Raw genomic sequence first — 21,934 nt, 5'->3', positions numbered from 1 at the left:
CCGTTGCGGAGCACAGGCTCCGGACGCGCAGGCTCAGCGGCCATGGCTCACGGGCCCAGCCGCTCCGTGGCATGTGGGATCTTCCCGGACCGGGGCATGAACCCGTGTCCCCTGCATCGGCAGGCGGATTCTCAACCACTGCGCCACCAGGGAAGCCCTATTTTTTTATCCTTTAAAATATTCTCTATTCGAATTTTTATTTTAATAAGTATTATGTTCTTGTTGTATAAGTGAAACAATGCAAAGATATTTAATAAAATGTAATAATTTCACATCAACCCCTTCCATTTTCACCACTCGAAGTAAATATTAAAAAGCTTCTGCAGGCTCTCTCCGTGTTTATAAATGCTTTCATGTTTAAATCTTAAATCCATCTGGAATTTATTGTGGTGTTCAGTATGACAGTAAGGATCTAAATGGTTTTTTCCAGATGGTTAGCCAGTTTTTCCAACACCCTTTATTGAATAACTGTATTTTCCTCACTCATTTAAAATCTGACATTGATCATGTACCAAATTCTTGTATACACTTTTGGGTCTTGGTCTAGAATTTTTATCCTTTTCCAGTCATCTAGCTATTCCTGGGCCACGATCATACCTTTAGCTATTGTAACTTTTTAATTTGTATGATAGAGAATATTCTTTTTCTTTTTAAACATCATTTTTTCCTACTGTGATACATTGATATGGTTCAAAATCCTAAAAGTATAAAAGAATATACAATGAAGAATTTTTCCCCTATCTGTGTCCCTCAATCACCCAGTTCCCCTCTTCACAGGGAACCAGAGTTATGCATTTCATAGGTCTTTCATATATATATAATGAAATACAGATAATTATGTAGAAAATCTGCTTCCTGGGTGAGGAGAATCATTTGTTACTATCATTTCTTTACGCCCCTTGGCCTTTTTTTTTTTTTTTCCGGTACGCGGGCCTCTCACTGTTGCGGCCTCTCCCGTTGCGGAGCACAGGCTCCGGACGCGCAAGCTCAGCGGCCATGGCTCACGGGCCCAGCCGCTCCGCGGCATGTGGGATCTTCCCGGACCGGGGCACGAACCCGCGTCCCCTGCATCGGCAGGCGGACTCAACCACTGCGCCACCAGGGAAGCCCCGTGATTACTTTTTGTAACCTGCATCCCATTCATAACCTGACCAAACCAGAGGGCTGGAGGGCTCGTTTCTGGGAGCGTATGTGCAGGCGGCAGCTCCCACGCAGTGTGTGGATCCTTGTTCATCATTTCAGGGGAGTGTGTTTCCTGGCTTGTACTCAAATTCTAGGGTTCACCCTATTCCGGGGTTTGGAGGCCCCTGCACTCTGTTGCCTCATGGTACCACCTACACTGCTGCTGCGGTATCCCTCCTGACCAAGCTCTTTTCCTCTTTCTCAGCTACTCGCGGAACCGCACCTTTGACACGTACATTGGGCAGGGCTACGTGATTGCTGGGATGGATGAAGGTTTACTCGGCGTTTGCATTGGAGAGAAGCGGAGGATCGTGGTCCCCCCTCACCTGGGGTATGGCGAGGAAGGAAGAGGTGAGTGCTGGCTGCCTTCTAAGGTTAAACTGAGAGGCACTAACTGATGCTTCCACGCTGCTTGGAACCAGGGCCTCTGGCAAAGCATAGAAGCTAAAGTCTAGCTTCAGACTCGAATACTCAAATAACTCTAGTTTCTAGAGATGCTCTGTCATTACTCCTTGTTCCCCCTGCCCGTTTTCCTTTTCCTTCTGGAAAGTTTAAAACCTACACCAGAGTTGAAAGAACTGTACAGTGAACTCCACTTAGATTCACCAGTCGTCAACATCTTGCTATATTTGCTTTATATATATAACTACAGTACATTTTTTCTTTGTTGAGCCATTTGAAAGTAAATTGCAACCCCCCTTTCTCAGTTTTTTGTTTTTATTGAAATATATTTGACATATAACATTGTGTACATTTAAGGTGTACATGTTATTTTGATACATTTATATATTGTAATGTGATTGCCTTTGTGGTGATAATTAGCACCTCTATCATGGTACATAATTATCATTTCTTTTTGATGGTTGGAATAATTGATAATTAGCAAGTTTGATGATTATAAGACAATATTGTTGTCTATATTCACTATACTGTGCATTAGGTTTTGGTTTTGGTTTTTAACAACTTTATCGAGGTATTATTTATATACCATAAAATTCACCCAATTTAAGTATACAATTCAATGACTTTTAGTAAATGTTGTGAGTTGTGCAACTATCACCTTAATCCAGTTTTAGAATATTTGTCACCCAAACGGCAAACTTCTTTTTAAAAATTACACAAATAATATATGTTGACTTTAGAAAAAGAAAATAGAGATAACAACAACAAAAATCTCCCATAATCTCACCACCCAGGAATAACCATTGTTAATGTGGTAGGTGGAATATTGGCCCCAAAAGATGTCCATGTCCTAATTCCCAGAATTTGTGAATATGTTACTTTACACGGTAAAAGAGACTTTGCAGATGTGATTAAGGTAATGGTCTTGAGATGAGGAGATTATCCTGGATCATCCAGGTGGCCTTGATGTACTTACAAGGATCTTTGCAAGAGGGAAGCAGGAGACCAGAGAGAGAGGAGAAAATGCTACACTGCTGACTTAGAGAATGGAGGAAAGGGCCACAAGTCAAGGAAGGAGGGTGGCCTTGAGAAGCTGGAAAAAGCAAGGAAACATTCTCCTGAAACCTCCAAAAGGAACACATCCCTGCCAATACCTTGAATTTAGACTTTGACTCCAGAGTTATGAGAATAAATTTATGTTATTTTAAGCCACCAAGCTTGTGGTAATTTGTTATAGCAGCAATAGGAAACTCATATAACCATGAAGTGACTATCCTTCTGTAATTTTGAGTACATGTGAATCTATGTTGATAAAAGGAAATAAACACATATCCATCTACACTATTGACAAAAAATACTACAGTATTTTTTGTCAATAAATACTGACAAAAGTGGGATCATCTATACATATTAGTTTGTAATTTCTCTCTTTACGTAATTTGTTGTGAACAATGTTTTATGCCAACAGGTTGCATAGAATTTTAATGGTTGCATAGTATTCCAAACCATATTTCCTTTATCTTTTTTTTCTCAAATACCATTTTTTGCTAACTTACTTAGGAAGAGTTGATAGAGTATTTATTTTGCTTTTGTGTTCTTTTTGCTGATGAGATTCTGGCTGGCCTGGCTGGCTGTACATATTCATTTCGTTAACTTGCTTCTGACTTCTACTGCTACAGTGGATTTCAGAATTTTCCTAGTAGGATTTGTTTGGAGGATCTAAGAATCATCAGGTTGGTTGGAAACTAGGCTGTACCATGGAGAAACATTATTTTTCCTGACTTAAACTTCTGATTTATAAAGCCACAGCAAATCACAGCTTAGGGTCTTAAGATCATTCAACAAGCCTTGCTTCATGTTCTGTTTGTCTAGTGTCTTGATGCTCTGTTGTTTTGTATTATGTAAATTTCTACTTCTAGCCAAATACATGCAGGAATAGACAAATACTTTCAGCGTATTCATGTTTCATTTTGTCCTCAGAACTAATTCTTCCTTTCCCTAAAAAGAATATACTGATGGAAAACATTTGCTTAAATTATTTCTCCTTTTGGCTTTCTCACAAGTATGAGACAGTTTTGCAAAGAATTATATAAGGCTCTGGGAAACATTTGAAGTCTCATAAATTTTCTGGGCATGAGGCTACTTCATCCTGAATCATTTGTTCCCATGCGGGGGAGGGGCACCCTGGCAAGTAACACCCAGCTGCTCTTGCACAGGGTCTGTTTCTGTCCTATTGATTAGCCAGTGCCCTTGGCCTCCTTGTGGGGTTTGCACAGGACCTAATGCTAATCACTGAGGGACTGACCTTAGAAGGGTGTCAGGACACAGAGGAAGCCTGTGGCTTTCTCACCACATACCACAGGGCCAGGCACATGGTAAGCATTCAGTAAATATTTGTGGAAGGAAGAAATGCTGGACTTGCCGACTCATCAGCATTTCATTTTGTTGCAGCCATTTTCTCTTGCAGGGTTGGTGGAGGGGAGGGGGTAGGCCTTCTGTAAAGGCTCTGGCCCTTTCTGCTGTCTGCTTTGTTCCATGGGGACAGCCCTGAATTTAGAGCGTTTGGATGTTTGCGACCCTGGAGAATGGATTCTGCTGCAGGGTTGTGGCAGCATCACTTCCTCAGTGGTTTTCTGTTCCCCAACTTCCACATGACCTTTTTTTTTTTTTTTCGGTACGCGGGCCTCTCACTGTTGTGGCCTCTCCCTCTCCCGTTGCGGAGCACAGGCTCTGGACACGCAGGCTCAGCGGCCATGGCTCACGGGCCCAGCCGCTCCGCGGCACGTGTGATCTTCCCGGACCGGGGCACGAACCCGTGTCCCCTGCATCGGCAGGTGGACTCTCAACCGCTGCGCCACCAGGGAAGCCCTACGTGACCATTTAAGCACTCTTTTTCGAAAGTGAAGAAAGCTAATATTTTACCCACACTGTGAAGGACTTCTCATGTACGAGCTCATTCAAACCTCAAAATAGTTCTCTGTTAAGATAACAAGGCCCAGAGAGGTCGAGTCATTTGCTAGAGGTCACAATAGCTAATCAGTGATGGAGTTGAATTGCACCCAGTGTTCTTGCTGCCTGTGTCATAGGCAGAGGGGAAGAAAGAGTTTCCATTACGCTGTGACTTGTTGATACCCATATATGAAGAACTGAGAACTCCAACCAGAAGTCCCAGAGCTCTCAGAGGAAACCCACACTTCCAAGAGCTGCTGTGTTTCCTTCTGGCCCAGCTGGCCGGCCGCTTTATTTTGTGTCATCTGTGTCTCTTCTTGAGGTGGCTTATCTAGTGGGAAAAATTGATGAATACTTTTCTGCATTGGTTAAGGGTTTATTCAGAGAGGAGGCTGGTGTCCGGGGCCTAATGAAATGTTGGATTATTTTCACCTGTTTGCTGGTGTTGGGGAGGAGATAGTTTCCTCTACCCTTCTAGGTTCTTCTGGCTGGTCTAAGAAATAAATTGATATGAGACAGATTAACAGGAGAAAATCAAACAAAGTTTAATGACATGTATGTATGGGAGAGACCTAGGGAAACTGAGTAACTCACCAAAATGTCTGAAGCCCTCACCTTAAACACCACCATTAGCTAAAGACAGAAGAGGATGTTGGGGGTAGTGGTTTTGGACCTGGAGATGGAAAAGCAAATGTTTGGTAAACAAATGTTTACTGGGCCACACAGACGTTGGGATACCAAGAGAAATTTTAACTAACAGACTTTGCTAGGTTCCTTCCTGTCTACACATCTAGTTCATACAGTAGTTATGTATGGTGATAGCTTCCCCCATGCCCCAACAGGTCTTCTATCTACATTCTTTAGGCAGTTAAGGAGGTAAAAAGAAAGGTTTTCTTTTTTTCTTTTTTTTTGAGTCCTTTGGGTCTTGTTTATTTTCAACTTGAAATAATCCACATGTCGAAGAGACATTTTTGGGGTGGCAATTTTACTCCCCTACACTGGTCACACTTATTTTCACACTGTATATTCTTTGGAGAAGGCAGAGCCAGATAGAGGGAATGAGGGTAGAAGGGGTGCTGCCTGCCTGGGGCAGGTGGGATCTTATGGCTCGAGGTCTAGTCTGGGTTTTTTGTAGGCCCAGCAACCCCATCTATCTGTCCATCAAAGGTTTAGTGAGTGCCAGGCTTCCCTGGTGACGCAGTGGTTAAGAATCCGCCTGCCAATGCAGGGGACACGGGTTCGAGCCCTGACCTGGGAAGGTCCCACATGCCATGGAGAAAATAAGCCCGTGCACCACAACTACTGAGCCTGCCCTCTAGAGCCCGTGAGCCACAACTACTGAGCCTGGCTCTAGAGCCCGCGAGCCACAACTACTGAAGCCCGTGCGCCTAGAGCCCGTGCTCTGCAACAAGAGAAGCCACCGCAATGAGAAGCCCACGCACTGTGACGAAGAGTAGCCCCCGCTCGCTGCAACTAGAGAAAAGACCGCATGCAGCAACGAAGACCCAACACAGCCAAAAATAATAAATAAATAAAAATAAAATTTATTTTAAAAAAAATTTATTGAGTGCCTTCCTGACCAGGCACTGCCCTAAGGTGTTGGGGATTCAGTAGAGAAAAAGACAAACTCCCAGCCCACATAGAGCTTACATTCTTATTGATGCCTCAGTAGATGTGCATTTGTGCCTTAATCAGACACCTGGTAGACTGACGCATGCTAACTTCCTAGGAGCTGACATAGAACCGGACATTGAATACTTACTTGACAAGGCATGATTGACCTCTCCACCGATCAGAATACTTGGACATGGGATCCTGGGGGCCTGAGAAGCTGGTTTAGTTATCAGGAAAGTGCTGGGCAAACTGATATCAGAGCACAGGGGCGTGGGTAGTCCTGGTGCCCTAAGATAGTCCTGCACATGAATGTGCCTTTGAGGGTGTCAATTTAAAAAAACAAAAAACAAAAAAACAACAATGTAAGAGCTGTGAGTTCAGTTTTATAGTTTTATTTGGGGTTACCGAGGACTATAGCCTGGGAGATAGCCTCTCAGATGGCTCTGAGGAACTGCTCCAAAGAGGTAAGGGGGATGGCCAGTATATATGTGAATTTGGAGGAAGGGTATGTGCAATAAAGCACACATCTTTTTTTTAAATTAATTAATTTATTTGTTATCATTTTTGGCTGTGTTGGGCTTCGTTGCTGTGCGCGGGCTTTCTGTAGTTGCGGTGAGCGGGGGCTACTCTTCGTTGCGGTGCGCGGGCTTCTCATTGTGGTGGCTTCTCTTGTTGTGGAGCATGGGCTCTAGGCACACAGGCTTCAGTAGTTGCGGCATGTGGGCTCAGTAGTTGTGGCTTGCGGGCTCTAGATCACAGGCTCAGTAGTTGTGGCTCACGGGCTTAGCCGCTCCACGGCATGTGGGATCTTCCAGGGCCAGGGCTCGAACCCGTGTCTCCTGCATTGGCAGGCGGATTCTTAACCACTGTGCCACCAGGGAAGCCCTAAAGCACACATCTTGGTAGAAGGTAACTGCTAGTCACGGGGAATAGGTATCTCAGTTACTGACTTTAGTGCTTTTCTAAGTGTAGGAAGATGCAAGAGTCTGGGTTCATAAAGTTTTCTCCTGAAAACCTCTAACTACCTGGAGGCCTGTTCTGCCAGTTTTCCCAGAGCACAGGTACCTTATCCCTGATCTTCCCCCTGAATTTTTTCCAAGGTGTGCTGTAGGGCAGTGACTGCAGTGGCTAATGACTGAATTCTTGTAGATCCAGGTGGCAAGCAACATTCACTTAGTTGGTGCTGGGCTGCAAGCCTTGTAGTTGCCCAGCCTCGAAGCTGAAGAAAGAGCCCAGAGACAGCAACAGAGACATCAACCAGTTATTGGATAAGGGATCTTACAAGTCTGCAGCAAAAGATCCTGGAGTAACACCCCATCGTGAACGGCAGAGAGCAGGCAGAACATGGCAGGAATCTTCGCTACTAGCAGGGGAGAAGGGGCCACCATTTAAAGGGGGAACTGATGTCAGCTTGGCTCATCAGTTACCAGGGAAACCAGCACCTGGGGCAGGGGGCAAGCATATAGGCAGTTACTGATTAAGCGCTATGATTAAGAGAATTGGATAGTCATGTGAGTGAAGCAGGGACTGGTCGAGCAGGGGCTGTACAGAGAGCAAGAAAACAGCCCTCTTGAATGGTCCAACCATATAGTTGGCAAGGGGAGGTTAAGTTTGTACCAGCCCAATGCCATCAGTTTCTTGTCCCTTTCTGGGCTCCATCCACACGTTTTCTTCAGAGAGGTTATTGGAGCTGCTCAAGATGCAGCTTTCTTTTCCACCAATCCCCTTCATCACAACCATGGCCTGCACCTTGGTCCTCCTCATGGAGATGAGAGATGGGGGTTCCTAAATATCCTCAGCTGCTCACTTACAGACCATTTAGCACAGCGCTCCTAAACCTTGGCTGCCCCTTAGAAACTCCTGGAAAACCAATGCCTGGTGCCACTATAGTCCAGCCGTTCTGCAATGTTGTGGCATATTACAAGCAAGAATCATCTGGAGAGCTTAAAGATCACAGAACCAGAGGTGCTGCATGGGAAGGGGCCTGGCCCTTTGTGTTTTCACCAAGTTCTCCAGGACATCCTGATGGCGCCCAAGGCCGAGATCACTGCATTAGGTGAGCTACATCTGAATCTCAGAGTGGGGCCCAGGTGATGTTTTTTTCAGATGATCATGATTTTTTCTTTATTCTGTGAATGTGGTGAGTTATATTATTTTTTATTTTGGTAAAATGCACATATTTACCATTTTAACACTTTTTAAGTTTACAGTTCAGTGCTGTTGAATATATTCACAATGTTGTGTAACTATCACCGCTGCCTATACCATCATCCCCAACACAAACTCCCCATTACCCTCTCTCCCTCCAGCCCTTGGTAACCACCATTCTACTTCCTGTCTCCATGAATTTGCCTATTCCAGGTGCCTCATATAAGTGAAAGCATACAATATTTGTCTTTCTGTGTCTGGTTTCTTTCACTGAGCATAATGTTTCCAAGGTTCGTTCCCAGTTGGTTTTAATGAGCAACCAAGATTGAGAAACCACTTGTCTGGCTCCATAGCCACAAACCCCCCGTTAGTGTGTGCTGTTTCCCACAAAGAGCTGCCCTTGGCCCTGGTTCCAGGCACCCTCCTATGGCAGTTTGCAATACCTGGTTCCTCCGGGAAAGATCCCGGACCCTGTTAACCACTCACTTCAGCAACTCCCCATCACTAGTGAGTATGAGGCACCTGTGTGCTGCTGTAAAAGCCCAAGCTTCTCTAATTACTACCTTGGTAACTTTGGGCAGCCATCAAAATCTGTGCCTCAGTTTCCTCATCTATAGTTTGGGAATATAGGATTATAATGAGAATTAAATAAACTAATACATCTAAAGCACTTAGAAGAGTGCCTGGTACCTAACAAGCACCTACCCATTAAGTGTGTGTTAGACAGACAGCAGCTGAGAAACAGAAGAGCACATGGTGGGGTGGGGGTGGTGTGATCTGGAGGATGGGGGGTGGGGAGGGGCTGTTGATGTTCACATAGCGCTACTGAATTCTGTCTATAGCTGTTTTCTTGAACAAGTTATATCTGAGTTGGTTTTCTTGTCTATAAAATGCTAATGAAAATATTATACCTCCTTGATTCTAAGTAACACTATTTACAAATTTTTTACATGTAAACTTCTCTGAAATGATCTGGGGGTGTGGTTAACAAATGATACCCCCCTGAGAAGCTGTCATTAAATGAATGGATGACCTGCTACTCCTGCATTTATGGTAATATTTACCCAGCAAGGTTCCTGCAGGGATTTAATGAGAGAGTGTATGTGAAAAATGCTTTGTAAACTGTAAAACATTATTCAGATGTGAGATAATGTTTTCAAAAATGGAAAAGAGTAATAATTTTGTGTAGAACAAACAGGATGTGTTGTAAAGCACTTTGTGAATTGTTACGTGTAGTATATCTTAAGGGGCATGTATGGGCCAAGTTTGGCTAGGTGATTTCCCCTGTGAAGTTTCTGTTGGTTTTGCTTCTCTTGAGCAGTGGTAGGGCACTAAAGTGATTTTCGTTCTGCAGTTGATTTTCTCATCTCACCTTTTACTTCTAGCAGGAGCGGGGCAAGCCTTAATTTGGTTGAGCTTTAGTTTTCTCATCTGTGATGAACTTAGCCATAAATCTTTCAGGTTGAACCATTCCATGGGGCAGTAGTACCGTGTCTTGAATTTTAGTCCAAAGTGTCCTCCTGACTGTGGACCCTGGACAAAACTGTGCCTCAGTTTCCCCAACTATAAAATTGGGTTAGGCTACTTTTTTTTTTTTTTTTTTTCGGTACGCGGGCCTCTCACTGCTGCGGCCTCTCCCGTCCCGGCTCCGGACGCTCAGGCCCAGCGGCCATGGCTCAAGGGCCCAGCCGCTCCGCGGCACGTTGGATCCTCCCGGACCGGGGCACGAACCCGTGTGCCCTGCATCGGCAGGCGGACTCCCAACCACTGAGCCACCAGGGAAGCCCTAGGCTACTTCTAATGGCCCTTCCAGCTTCACTCTTCCAGCATTCCCTAGGATTTCACAGCTGGGTCCCTGTGTTCCTCACTGGAGGTCTGTGAGGAATACCTGGTGATACTGGGGAGGCACGTGCGCTGCTGCTTGGAGGGTTCCCTCTAATTGCCTTTGTCTGTCCTTTAGGGAACATCCCCGGCTCGGCCGTGCTGGTGTTTGACATCCATGTGATTGACTTTCACAACCCTTCAGACTCCATCAGCATCACCTCCCACTACAAGCCCCCCGACTGTTCAGTGCTCAGTAAGAAGGGGGATTACCTCAAGTATCACTACAACGCCTCGCTTCTGGATGGGACCCTGCTGGATTCCACGTAAGGGCAGCCAGGGATTGGTGGGGTGTGAGCCTGGCAGATAACAGTCAGTGTTCCAACAATCCTCCTTTTCTTTTCATCAGATACTGGTTGAGAGCTTTTATCTTCATGCCCTTTGTGCTGAGTATCTCAAGTGTACATCGCTACTCCGGTGCATTGTTCCAAGAGTTCCCTATGAATGGTTTCATCCTGCACCCATGAAACTCTTTCTGAAAAGCAGAAAGACAGTTATCCTGCTTATCCTGCTATCTTTAAAAATTAACCCACAGATAAAATCTAAACTCCAGAGTCTGACACATCAGGCTCTTTTCAGCTCCGTTCTGCCTCGCCAGCCTCATCTTCTGTCTTCCGCCTCCCAGGGGTGCCATGTGCAGTGGTGCAGGATGTGCACTGCTTACACCCTTCCTTCTGGCCAGCTTCTGCCTTGGCTTAAATGTATTCCCTTTTCTCAAAATCTTTGCTTAATTCCTAGGAAGAATCAACTGCTCCCATTTCTGTTGTCTCATAGTCTCATGATGTTTTATGTATTACCTGCCTTTTAGTTATTTTTGTTTCTATCACTGTTGCTGGTCTGAAAACCTTAGACACCCAACATGTTTATTCATATTATTCCTTACACCTAGCCCAGGGCATAGCACAAAGGGAGTATTTTATAAATGTTAAGTGATTGAGATGAATCTGAAAATATATTACTAGGAATCAACAGTGTATACTAGTATCGTACGGTAAAAGGAGCTTCTTATGTATCTGAATCTTCAGAGGTATCTATAAGTTAATACACTATTCTCTTCTTTGGGAAAGAAACATTTTTGGCCTTTCTTTTTTAAAAATTTTATTTAGTTTAGGCTGCATTGGGTCTTCGTTGCTGTGCATGGGCTTTCTCTAGTTGTGGTGAGCGGGGGCTACTCTTTGTTGCAGTGTGCCAGCTTATTGCGGTGGCTTCTCGTTGCGGAGCACAGGCTCTAGGCGCGCGGGCTTCAGTAGTTGTGGCACACAGGCTCAGTAGTTGTGGCTCACGGGCTCTAGAGTGCAGGCTCAGCAGTTGTGGCACGCGGGCTTCAGTAGTTGTGGCTCACAGGCTTATTTGCTCTGTGGCATGTGGGATCTTCCCAGACCAGGGCTCAAACCCATTTCCCCTGCATTGGCAGACAGATTCTTAACCACTATGCTAACAGGGAAGTCCCTGTTTATTTTATTTGTTTATTTTTGGCTACATTGAATCTCCGTTGCTGCACGTGGGCTTTCTCTAGTTGTGGCGAGCGGAGGCTACTCTTTGTTGTGGTGCATGAGCTTCTCATTGTGGTGGCTTCTCTTGTTGTGGCGGACAGGCTCTAGGCATGTGGGCTTCAGTAGTTGTGATACACGGGCTCAGTAGTTGTGGCTTGTGGGGTCTAGAGCACAGGCTCAGTAGCTGTGGCACACGGGCTTAGTTGCTCCACGGCATGTGGGATCTCCCCGGACCAGGGCTCGAACCCGTGTCCCCTGCATTGGCAGGCGGATTCTTAACCACGGTGCCATGCAGGGAAGCCCTCAATCTTTCTTTATGTCTCCATATAAGTACACCCATTTTTGTATTGAGCCTGACTTAGATTCCCAAGTTTAGTCTTGAGGAGAAAGAAGGGCTTCATATAAATATGTGCTACTGCATTTATTCTAGATGGGGAGGGTCTTCTCTTCCTCTCACGCATACCTCTGCCTTCTAGCTTCAGGTGACAGAGTATGGCTGGGGAGAGCCAGCGTGGAGAGCCTGAGGGACATACTCCTCAGAGCATTCTCTCTGGTGCTATGAGATCCGGTATCCTCAGGCAGTTAACGTATTTCATCAGATCTAAAATGTGCTGGTTGTTAGAAGCATCATTTTATGTGTGTCTCAAGAAAGTAAGAACACTGCCAAAAAATAATGAGATGATGTCAATTGTAAGATGTATCCCAAATCAAGAGATATTAAAATGTGGAAAAAATATGCATTATAGAATCAAGGAAATATGTTCTAGGTTCTGGGGCCCAGATTTACAGGGATCTGGCTTACAACAAACCTCTTTGCACTGATGATTAGACAGTGAGGAAGAAGCATGGCTTGTAGTTGTTTTGGGATCAAGTGAGCTTATGCATGGGAAAACTAGGTTAGAACAGACTGTAAGGCCGATGGCTAGCTGTCATTGCTCTGGCAAACGTTCATATTCTTGTCTGGTGCTCCTATGGCCTTGGAAAGGGAAGTGGGGGTGGGAAATGAACAAAGGAATTTCTTCTCTGGTGGGTTCAGGATACGCTTCTCACGTTGGGTGGGGGGAATCAGCCTTCCTGCTTCTAATGTGTGTTTGGCGGATGCACAATATTGTTACAGAGCATCCGAGAGCCACGTGATGCTCCTTCCTCTTCTCAGAGACTCCATTCTGAACCACTTGAGTCATTTGTGTCACGTGTAAATCGACACAGAAGAGCAGTGTCTGGGCGTCCCTGCTGGTCTCCGCTGGGTGGAAGCTTCAGAATAATGGGATAATGGGAAGTGTGGCAGGAGACTGCTTACCGGGGTGTGGGAGAGGAGCTCCTTCTGGAAGAGGGGATCTGGTCCCACCCCAAGCCCACATGGGCTCTGTAAACAACGAGGCAGGTGCTGCTGTGGTTGCTCGTTCATCAGCGCTAGGAGAATCCATGATGGAGAGGATAGAGGGGAATGTGGGTGGAGAGCCAGAGGGGGCAGCCTGCAGGCAGGAAGCAGGAAGCTTGCAATGAATGGGAAGCTGGGAATGCACAGAAGGAATGAGGAGAATGTCTGGGAGAAAAACTGCAAAATAAAAAATAAAAATAAAATGATGACTCGAGGAAAAAGAATTAGCAGGGTTTTCAGAGATGACACATGAAAACAAATTGCTTGCTTGGAGGATTTTTTTTTTTTTAATTTTATTTATTTATTTTTGGCTGTGTTGGGGTCTTCGTTGCTGCGCGCGGGCTTCCTCTAGTTGCGGTGAATGGGGCTACTCTTCATTGCGGTGCGCGGGCTTCTCATTGCGGGGTTCTCTTGTGGAGCACGCACGGGCTCTAGGTGCGCGGGCTCAGTAGTTGTGGCGCACGGGCTTAGTTGCTCCGCGGCATGTGGGGTCCACGCACGGGCTCTAGGTGCGCGGGCTCAGTAGTTGTGGCGCACGGGCTTAGTTGCTCCGCGGCATGTGGGATCTTCCCGGACCAGGGCTCGAACCCGTGTCCCCTGCGTTGGCAGGCGGATTCTTAACCACTGTGTCACCAGGGAAGCCCTTGGAGGATTTTTTTAAATGTATGTTGAAACTGGCCTCAGAGAAGAGTAAACATTTGTTATTTGATAACTAAATGAGTTCTCAAATATTCTGTAAGACTTTGAAACCCAGTAGTCCCACGGGAAGTTCCCCACGGTCCCTGGAGAGAGGCAGTGTGAGGGCGCCTCTGTGCTGCTGACAAAGGAGGGATTGTGTGGGGGGCAGGACAGAGGACCCGCCTGCCCTCCCGCGGGCCTGGGGCCAAGGCATCCTGTGCCAGAATTGGCTTTGTTTCTGCTTCCTCCCAGGTAGGACAAATGCAAACGCGGTTTTAATTTGCTAGCTCCAGAGAACCAGCCTGGCCCTGGGAACCAGCTTGAGGAGGGAAGGAGGCTGCGGCCCTGCAGCCAGGGGAGGCTGGGAAGCCTGAGAAGGGGAGGTGACCAGGGGCATTCCCTTCCCTGGTGTCACCACTTGGTGATGGACATCAAGGGGGCGCCAAGATATCCAGGAGGCTTTTCTTCCTTGCCACTGAAGAACATTCCCACTATTTGCCTTTAGGATGTGATAGGAATGCCATCAATTTGGAAATAGATTTACTTTCAGTAGTGAATGAGGTGATTGAGCCAACTTTTATTTGTTTAGATTCCCCTGGGACCTTGGCCATCAAGGATAATTAACACCATGGTCCAAGTTCACAGTTATTTTTCTGGAGTCATAGGCTATTACAGGCACAAGCACTTCACACTCTCAAGGCCATCCATTTATTGAGCTCTTCACGCTTGCTCTCTGCCATGCCAAGCATATTATTTACTATTTGGAACCTGTGCAATAGCTGTTATTATCTCCATTTTATAGATGAGGAAAACTGAGAGATTATATTTCCTAGGGTCAAATTAAATTTGACCAGGATTCAAACTCAGGTCTTGCTGAATCCAAATCCCAGGGTCTTAACTACATTATATATTTTCAAAATTCTCATGAAAATTTCTGACTAGCTACAACACTGACTAAAACTTAGAGAAAAATTGCAAGACGAATACAAAGAACTTCCCCCCCACCCCGAACCATTGGTGAGAAGGTTGCCACTACGATGTCTCTTCACCTCTGAAAACTTTAGTGTGTATTTCTAACAAACATGGACATTCTCCTACATAATTCAATTAAAATCAGGAAGTTAATGTTGATACATTACTTTTAATCCTCAGACCCCAATTAAGTTTTGCCAAATGTTCCAGTAAGGTCTTTTAAAGCAAAAGGATCCATTCCAGTATGTCCAAAACTCTCGAACTCTCGAACTCCCTTAGTCTTCCTTTGATTTTCACCTTGACATTTTTGTGTTTTTTTGTTTTGTTTTGTTTTGTTTTTTGCAGTATGCGGGCCTCTCACTGTTGTGGCCTCTCCCATTGCGATAATTCAATTAAAATCAGGAAGTTAATGTTGATACATTACTTTTAATCCTCAGACCCCAATTAAGTTTTGCCAAATGTTCCAGTAAGGTCTTTTAAAGCAAAAGGATCCATTCCAGTATGTCCAAAACTCTCGAACTCTCGAACTCCCTTAGTCTTCCTTTGATTTTCACCTTGACATTTTTGTGTTTTTTTGTTTTGTTTTGTTTTGTTTTTTGCAGTATGCGGGCCTCTCACTGTTGTGGGCTCTCCCATTGCGGAGCACAGGCTCCGGACGCACAGGCTCAGCGGCCATGGCTCACGGGCCCAGTCGCTCTGCGGCATGTGGGATCTTCCCAGACCGGGGCACGAACCCGTGTGCCCTGCGTTGGCAGGCGGATTCTCAACCACTGCGCCACCAGGGAAGCCCTCACCTTGATACTTTTGAAGGTTACAGGCTGGTTGTTTTGCAGAATGTCCCTCAATGTGGGCTTGTCTGATGTTTCCTTATGATTCCATAGAGGTTCTGTATCTTTGGCAGAAAGATCACAGAAGTGATATGTTCTTCTCAGGAGGACACTCTTAAGTACCAGTGGGTTCATGGCCTAACCGGGGACTCTTCTGTTTCATTTTTAGGTGGAACTTAGGTAAAACGTATAATATTGTTCTGGGATCTGGACAAGTCGTGTTGGGAATGGATATGGGTCTCAGAGAGATGTGCGTTGGAGAGAAACGGACTGTGATCATTCCACCCCACCTGGGCTATGGGGAGGCTGGTGTGGGTGAGTATGCAACGTTAAAAGGTGTTTGGGGCACATTTACCATCTGTATTTTGTGCTTATTTAGAACCACAATATGCTTCTTCCATTTAAAGCCCAAAGACTCTGTGGGACTTTTTTTTTTCTAATTTATTTTTGGCTGTGTTGGGTCTTCGTTGCTGTGTGTGCGCTTTCTCTAGTTCCAGCGAGCGGGGGCTACTCTTCCTCGTTGCAGTGTGCGGGCTTCTCATTGCCATGGCTTCTCTTGTTGCGGAGCACGGGCTCTAGGCTCATGGGCTTCAGCAGTTGTGGCTCACGGGCTCTAGAGTGCAGGCTCAGTAGTTGTGGCGCACGGGCTTAGTTGCTCCGTGGCACGTGGGATCTTCCCGGACAAGGGCTCAAACCTGTGTCCCCTGCATTGGCAGGAGGATTCTTAACCACTGTGCCACCAGGGAAGCCCGGGGACTTTTATTTAAGTATTTAGCATTTTTGTTTCAAGACCCCGTGAATTCAGTGTTAGTGCCACGTTAATGGGATTAAGCAGGGGTCTCTGTGAAATAAACCTTGGCTCTTCAAACCCACATGTGGGAAATGTCCCTGGAAAGGGCTTGCCAGGTGATTTCTCTTAGGTGAGCCAGGTGCTTCCTTGGGGGAACTGTTTCTCAGGACACTGGAATGCTGAACCTATAAGCTATCCAAGGAGATTTCCTTGTGGAAGAGATTGGTTTCAAGTTCTGGAAATACTGGTGTTACGTAGCCCTCACAGCTGTTACAGTTTACTTCATGATTTTGGCCAAAATGAGCCCTCCTCATGGGGGTGGGTGGGAACCCCTTCTTTTTCAGTTTTTATGCCCCTGCTGTCTGGAGATGGAGGAGATGGGAAGTGCTAACTTATAGAAGTGATAGGCACTTTGGATTTTCTTTTTCAAAATTTTTAAGTGATTGTAAAAGATACTCTCTGCTAATCCCCCCAATCGGAGAAGAAACACTTTAAAAAATATGTTGTATATCCTGTATGACCATGCTCCTATGATATAGATTATAGTTATGATATATAATTTAAAATAATGCACCTTTATTTATAGTCACATACTTATAAGTTCTTTTGGGCCCATACCATATATACTGTTCTAGAATTTGTGTTTACAAATCATATCCTGGATCATGATTTTAAGGCATACTGTATTATTCTTAAAGTTCAGCGGTTAGATTTATTCAAAAGTTCTACCATTGAAGTCTCTGCTAGTGGCTTTTAAACTTTTTTCACCAAGACACACAGTAAGAATTACATTTTATCTCCCAATCTGTGTTACACATAAGCATGCAATTTTACCTAATATACATATCCATTTAATTTTATAAATAAAATTAAAACTAAGTTTCATAAAACAATACCTATTTCTTTCTATGTGCAATGTACTCTGATTTTATTCTGTCCTTTAATTTAAAAAAATGTTGGTCACCATTCTCTAAACTGATTTTGAGACTCACTACCCACAGTTTGGAAAAACCACTCGCTGATTGATGCTGAACTTTCTTGCTTTCGCAAGAGATGCCTCCATCCATGAGGCAGCTAGACCGGGGTGGCCGGGGGAGGATGAGAGGGGCGTGCCCTCCGCCTTGTCGCTAACGCCCCCTCCTCCCGTCACTGCGGCAGATGGAGAAGTGCCCGGCAGTGCTGTGTTGGTGTTTGACATCGAGCTGCTGGAGCTCGTGGCCGGCCTGCCGGAGGGGTACATGTTCATATGGAACGGCGAGGTGTCAGCCAACCTCTTTGAAGAAATTGACAAGGATGGCAATGGAGACGTCCTCCTGGAAGAGGTAACTGACCTTTTTGAAGGGAAGTGGGCCCCAAGGAGCTCAGGGAGCCTCACTGGGCCAGGGTACCCATCCTGAATGTGAAGCCTCTCAGAGTGAGGACAGCTGTGCTTGCTTGTGATGCTGGTAACCTGCATGCTCACGTACCAAGCACTTGCACGCACACAGTCTCTAAGTTGAGCTCACGATTCCTCTTTGAAGAAACCGAGGCCCTGAGAGCTTCAGGGCTTGGCTCCAGGTCTCACAGCTCTGGATTCAGCTCTTCATTCCTGCGTGCTCACTGCGGCCTGCCCTGTGCTAAGTGTTTTTCACATATATTATCTTGCTTGGCCTTCACAACAGCCTTGTGATCATCCCTATTTTTCAGAAGCAGCTGTGCACAGAGAAGGTAAATGACTTCCCCAAGGTTGCACAGCCATCCAGCGGTTTGTACACATCCCCGTCTGGAGCATCTAGATCCTGTGTTGTTTCTCCTGCACGAGACACCCCTTTGTGGAACTGGGCAATAGAGTCCTCTGTCTTGTCACAGCCTCAGGGAATTCCAGCTCTCCGCCTGTTCCATGTCTGCTTATTCAAGGACATGGCTCCAGCCTGCTCCCCTGTCTCTCTCCTGTCATCAACATTGCCCCAGCTACTGGATCGTTCACATTAGCCTGAGAACACGCTGCTGTTTTCCCTTCTCTTAATACATCTTTCCATTTCTTTTATGTCTTTGCTCCCTTTACAGCAAAAACCTCAAAAGAGTTGTCTGTCCTCCCTGCCTCCAATTCCTTTCCTTCTAATCCATTTCACACCCACTCCTGTTGGGTTTTTATCCCTCCACGCCACTGAACCTGGTCTCGCTAAGGCGCTGAACCTTACTTACTCTTACTTCATTCAGCACAGCTGTCTCCTTTTTGAGACGTCTTCTTTCCCTGGCTTCCACAGCAGTTTCTCTGTGTTCCTTCTACCTCACTGGTAGCTCCTTCTCAGGAGTCTTCTTCCTGGGCTCTTCAGGGTGGAGGGCCCCAGGCTAAGTCCTGAACTTGGGCTCTTCTCCCCCTTTACGTCACTCCCTTGGTGGTCTCCTCCAGTGCCACGGCTTTACCATCCTTGTCCTGTGACTTCCAGATGGGCAGCTCCGGGCCCATCTTCTCTCCACTTCACACTCAGGTATCCAACTGCCCACTTGATATCTTCACTTACTGAACCCCCAATATCCACCCCCCGCAACTTGCTTCACCCAAAGCCTTCCCCATCTCATTCGATGGCATCGCTTTCCTTCCAGTTGCTCAGATGACAGTGCTCAGTCATCTCTGACTCCTCTCCTCCTCTCACAGGCTAGAATAAATCCCTCAGGAAATTATTCTAGCTCTATCTTGAAAATATATCCAGAGCCGGACCACTTCTCATCACCTCTGCTCCATAGCATCTCAGTTCAGTGCCCACCACCTCCCGCTTGGACCTCTACGAAGGTCTTCTTGCTCTCACCCTTGCCCCTCAAAGCAGCCAGAGTGATCCTTCTAAAACATAAGTCAGAGCATGGCCTGCTTCATCTCAGAACCCTGCAGGAGCCTCCTGTTGGGCTGCATCCCGCAGGCCTGAAAGCCTTGTAGTTGCCCAGCCTTGAGACTGAAGAAAGAGCCTAGAGACAGCGACAGAGACATCAACAACTTATGGGACAGGGGTATCATACAAGTCTGCAGCAAAAAGGTCCTGGAGCTATCCCCCGCCCCCCAACTGTGTACGGCAGACAGGAGGCAGGACATAACAGGAATCTTCACTACCTGGGGGAGAAGGAGGCCACCATTTATAGGGGAATTGACATCAGGTTGGCTTATCAGTTACCAGGGAAACCAGCAGCTGGGGCATGTCCCTCACAGCCCCAGGTTAACGACCATCACGAGGGCAGAGGTTTCCCTTTACTAAACTAGCAGGTGGAGCCATTCGGGCCTAAGGAGTAGAACAACCACTAGCTGGGGCAGGGGGCAAGCATGTTCTTGTGAGTAGGGTATAGGTGAAGCAGGGCTAGTCAAACAGGGGATGCACAGAGACAAGAGAACAGCCATCTTGAGTGGCCTGACCATACATCCCCCTATTTCCAAAGTCTCTGCAGTGGCCCACAAAGGCCCTCCACCACCTGCTTGCTGTAACCTCCTCTCCAACGAGTCTCCCTTTGCTGTCCTGTAAACACACCGGGCATGTGTCCACCCTGGGCCTTTTTACCAGCTGTTCTCAGCTCAGAAGACACTTCCCCTAGATAACTGTTGGGCTTGTTCCCTCACTTCCTTCAAGCCTTTGCACAAGACTCTCTTTGGCATTAGGGTTTTACCCTGACCACCAAATTGATACTTCATCCCGTTCCCCTAATTGCACTCTGGATCTTCCTTACTTGGCTCTACTTTTTCATTTTTCTGGAGCATTTTACTTTCTAAGTTAACATGTAGTTTACTTACTTTTTAAATGTTCCTTTTTAATCGTGTATCTTGTCCACTAGCATATGCTAGAATTGCAAGGGCAGGATGTTTTGCTTGTTTATTGATATATCTCCAGGGTCTAGGATGGTGCTTAGCCCACAGTAGACAATAAGTTTTTATTGTATGAATGAATGAATGAATTCTTAGAGGCGAGGGTAGGTTAGGGGATTGGCCTTTGGTGGAAAACTAAGTGTTGATTTGGGGAAAAGGGATAGTTCCAGTGGCTGCTCTGTATTGGCTGCCTGGGACCTAAGGGCTCCTGGAGTCATTTTGGCAGGGTTTTTTTTACCTGCATCTGGAGGAAAAAACCCGGGTCGTGTAGCTCAGAAGATTTTGTCTGTTCTGCTGGCTGAGACTCAAATTCCAGCCCCATCGCCCTTGGGCTGCTCTGTTCAGGCTCCAGCTTGGTGTTCTCAGCTGCTGTATCTCATGGTCTGTCCTGCCCCTTTCTCTCCAGTTCTCAGAGTACATTCATGCCCAGGTGGCATCTGGCAAAGGGAAACTTGCCCCTGGATTCGATGCTGAGATGATTGTGAAGAATATGTTCACCAACCAGGACCGGAATGGAGATGGGAAGGTCACGGCTGAGGAATTTAAACTCAAAGACCAGGAGGCAAAACACGACGAACTCTAAACCTGATATGAGCCACTTGTGTGATGCCAAGCCCCCTGTTGTGGCAGAATGTGCAGTGAGGGTGCGAGGGTCTCTCAGAAGGGGAATCGTCAGCAAGTAGTAGGTGGGTCATATAGTACCTGGGACATACATCTGGGTGGGTTGATACACATGGTGAGAATTTTAGGCTGATGCCGGTGATACTAAAAAAAATCAGTGCGGGTGCCTTAGCATGGGTTGTATAGAATATTGAAAATGCTGCATTGTCAGCAGTTGTTTTGAGAGCCTTCTGGGTAGTTTTGTTATTAAAGGAAAATAGTGTCATACATAAGTTATAATCATCTTGGAAGGAACAGAAGAAAATGTGTCTAGGATATTTACATAAGGAGGATTAAATATGTTTTTAACTTGCTGGTGTTTTAAAATTATTCTCCAGATGGCTAGAAGAGACAGAGGGCATGCCCCAGCAGGATTCCCAGACAGCCCCAGGAAAGTTTTCCCAGTGGCCCGTATGGGCCCTGGTAATGCCCAACCGCTACCGTGCCCCTACACACACACACACACACACACACACACACACACACACACGCTCTTCTAGTTAATCATACCCCACCTCACTGTGGTCCTCCTATTGGCTAGGTAACTTGGAGGTTAAAAAGAAAATCAGTGGACCAAACAAAAGGCATCTTGGACCATGAGTAGAGAATTTGATTCTGCATTTGTCACATAAGATTATCTTCTTCACTCTTGCTTATTCCCATCACTCTATCCCATAGCACCCTCTCTTCTCACCCTGACTCCTTTGATCAGATATAGATACACGTAGGGCTGGTGGCTAAGCCTAGCTCCAGGGTATCTCACTGTGGCCAAGATGGAAATGTCATCCCAACAGGTGAGCATAGACAAAGTGACATATTTCTGCCTTTCATTCATGTCCTAGAGAAGGAGGTGCCCTAAGGCCTGGGAGCCTCTCTCTGCATAGGAGAAGGACACTGTACCTGCTGGCCTGTCCCCATGTTATGCAGTAACCACCTTGCTGCCTCATGTCCTCTGTTCCCAAGTGGTGGTGGCACTCACCCTGCAGTAACCAATGATTTTCCTTTTGAAACAGCTTTGTTTTACTAATTTAAACTATTTTGTACTGATGTAGCCCTGAGATAGATAGTTCCTGAAAATGCTGTGCACTCAATGGAATAAATGTTGGAAGATGACTTTTTCATAAATAAAAT

The 21,934-nt window shown here is 46.0% G+C and overlaps 1 protein-coding gene across 1 annotated transcript in view; it reads left to right on the top strand.

Moving 5' to 3' along the window:
* The window catches only part of FKBP9 (FKBP prolyl isomerase 9), a 55,150-nt gene extending 33,229 nt beyond the window's left edge, over nt 1-21,921 (top strand). The window contains exons 6-10 of the mRNA XM_024127787.1: nt 1,388-1,533; nt 10,256-10,442; nt 15,697-15,842; nt 17,476-17,639; nt 20,550-21,921. Of these exons, the coding sequence (XP_023983555.1) occupies nt 1,388-1,533; nt 10,256-10,442; nt 15,697-15,842; nt 17,476-17,639; nt 20,550-20,726 (820 nt within the window). The 3' untranslated portion in view covers nt 20,727-21,921. The remainder of the gene's footprint in view (nt 1-1,387; nt 1,534-10,255; nt 10,443-15,696; nt 15,843-17,475; nt 17,640-20,549) is intronic.
* The last annotated feature ends 13 nt before the right edge of the window (nt 21,922-21,934 follow it).

Source organism: Physeter macrocephalus, chromosome 5 (genome assembly GCF_002837175.3).
Source record: "Physeter macrocephalus isolate SW-GA chromosome 5, ASM283717v5, whole genome shotgun sequence".
Classification (NCBI taxonomy): domain Eukaryota; kingdom Metazoa; phylum Chordata; class Mammalia; order Artiodactyla; family Physeteridae; genus Physeter; species Physeter macrocephalus.
The sequence above is the reverse complement of the archived record's forward strand: the minus strand, read 5'-3'. Positions and strand labels throughout refer to the sequence as shown.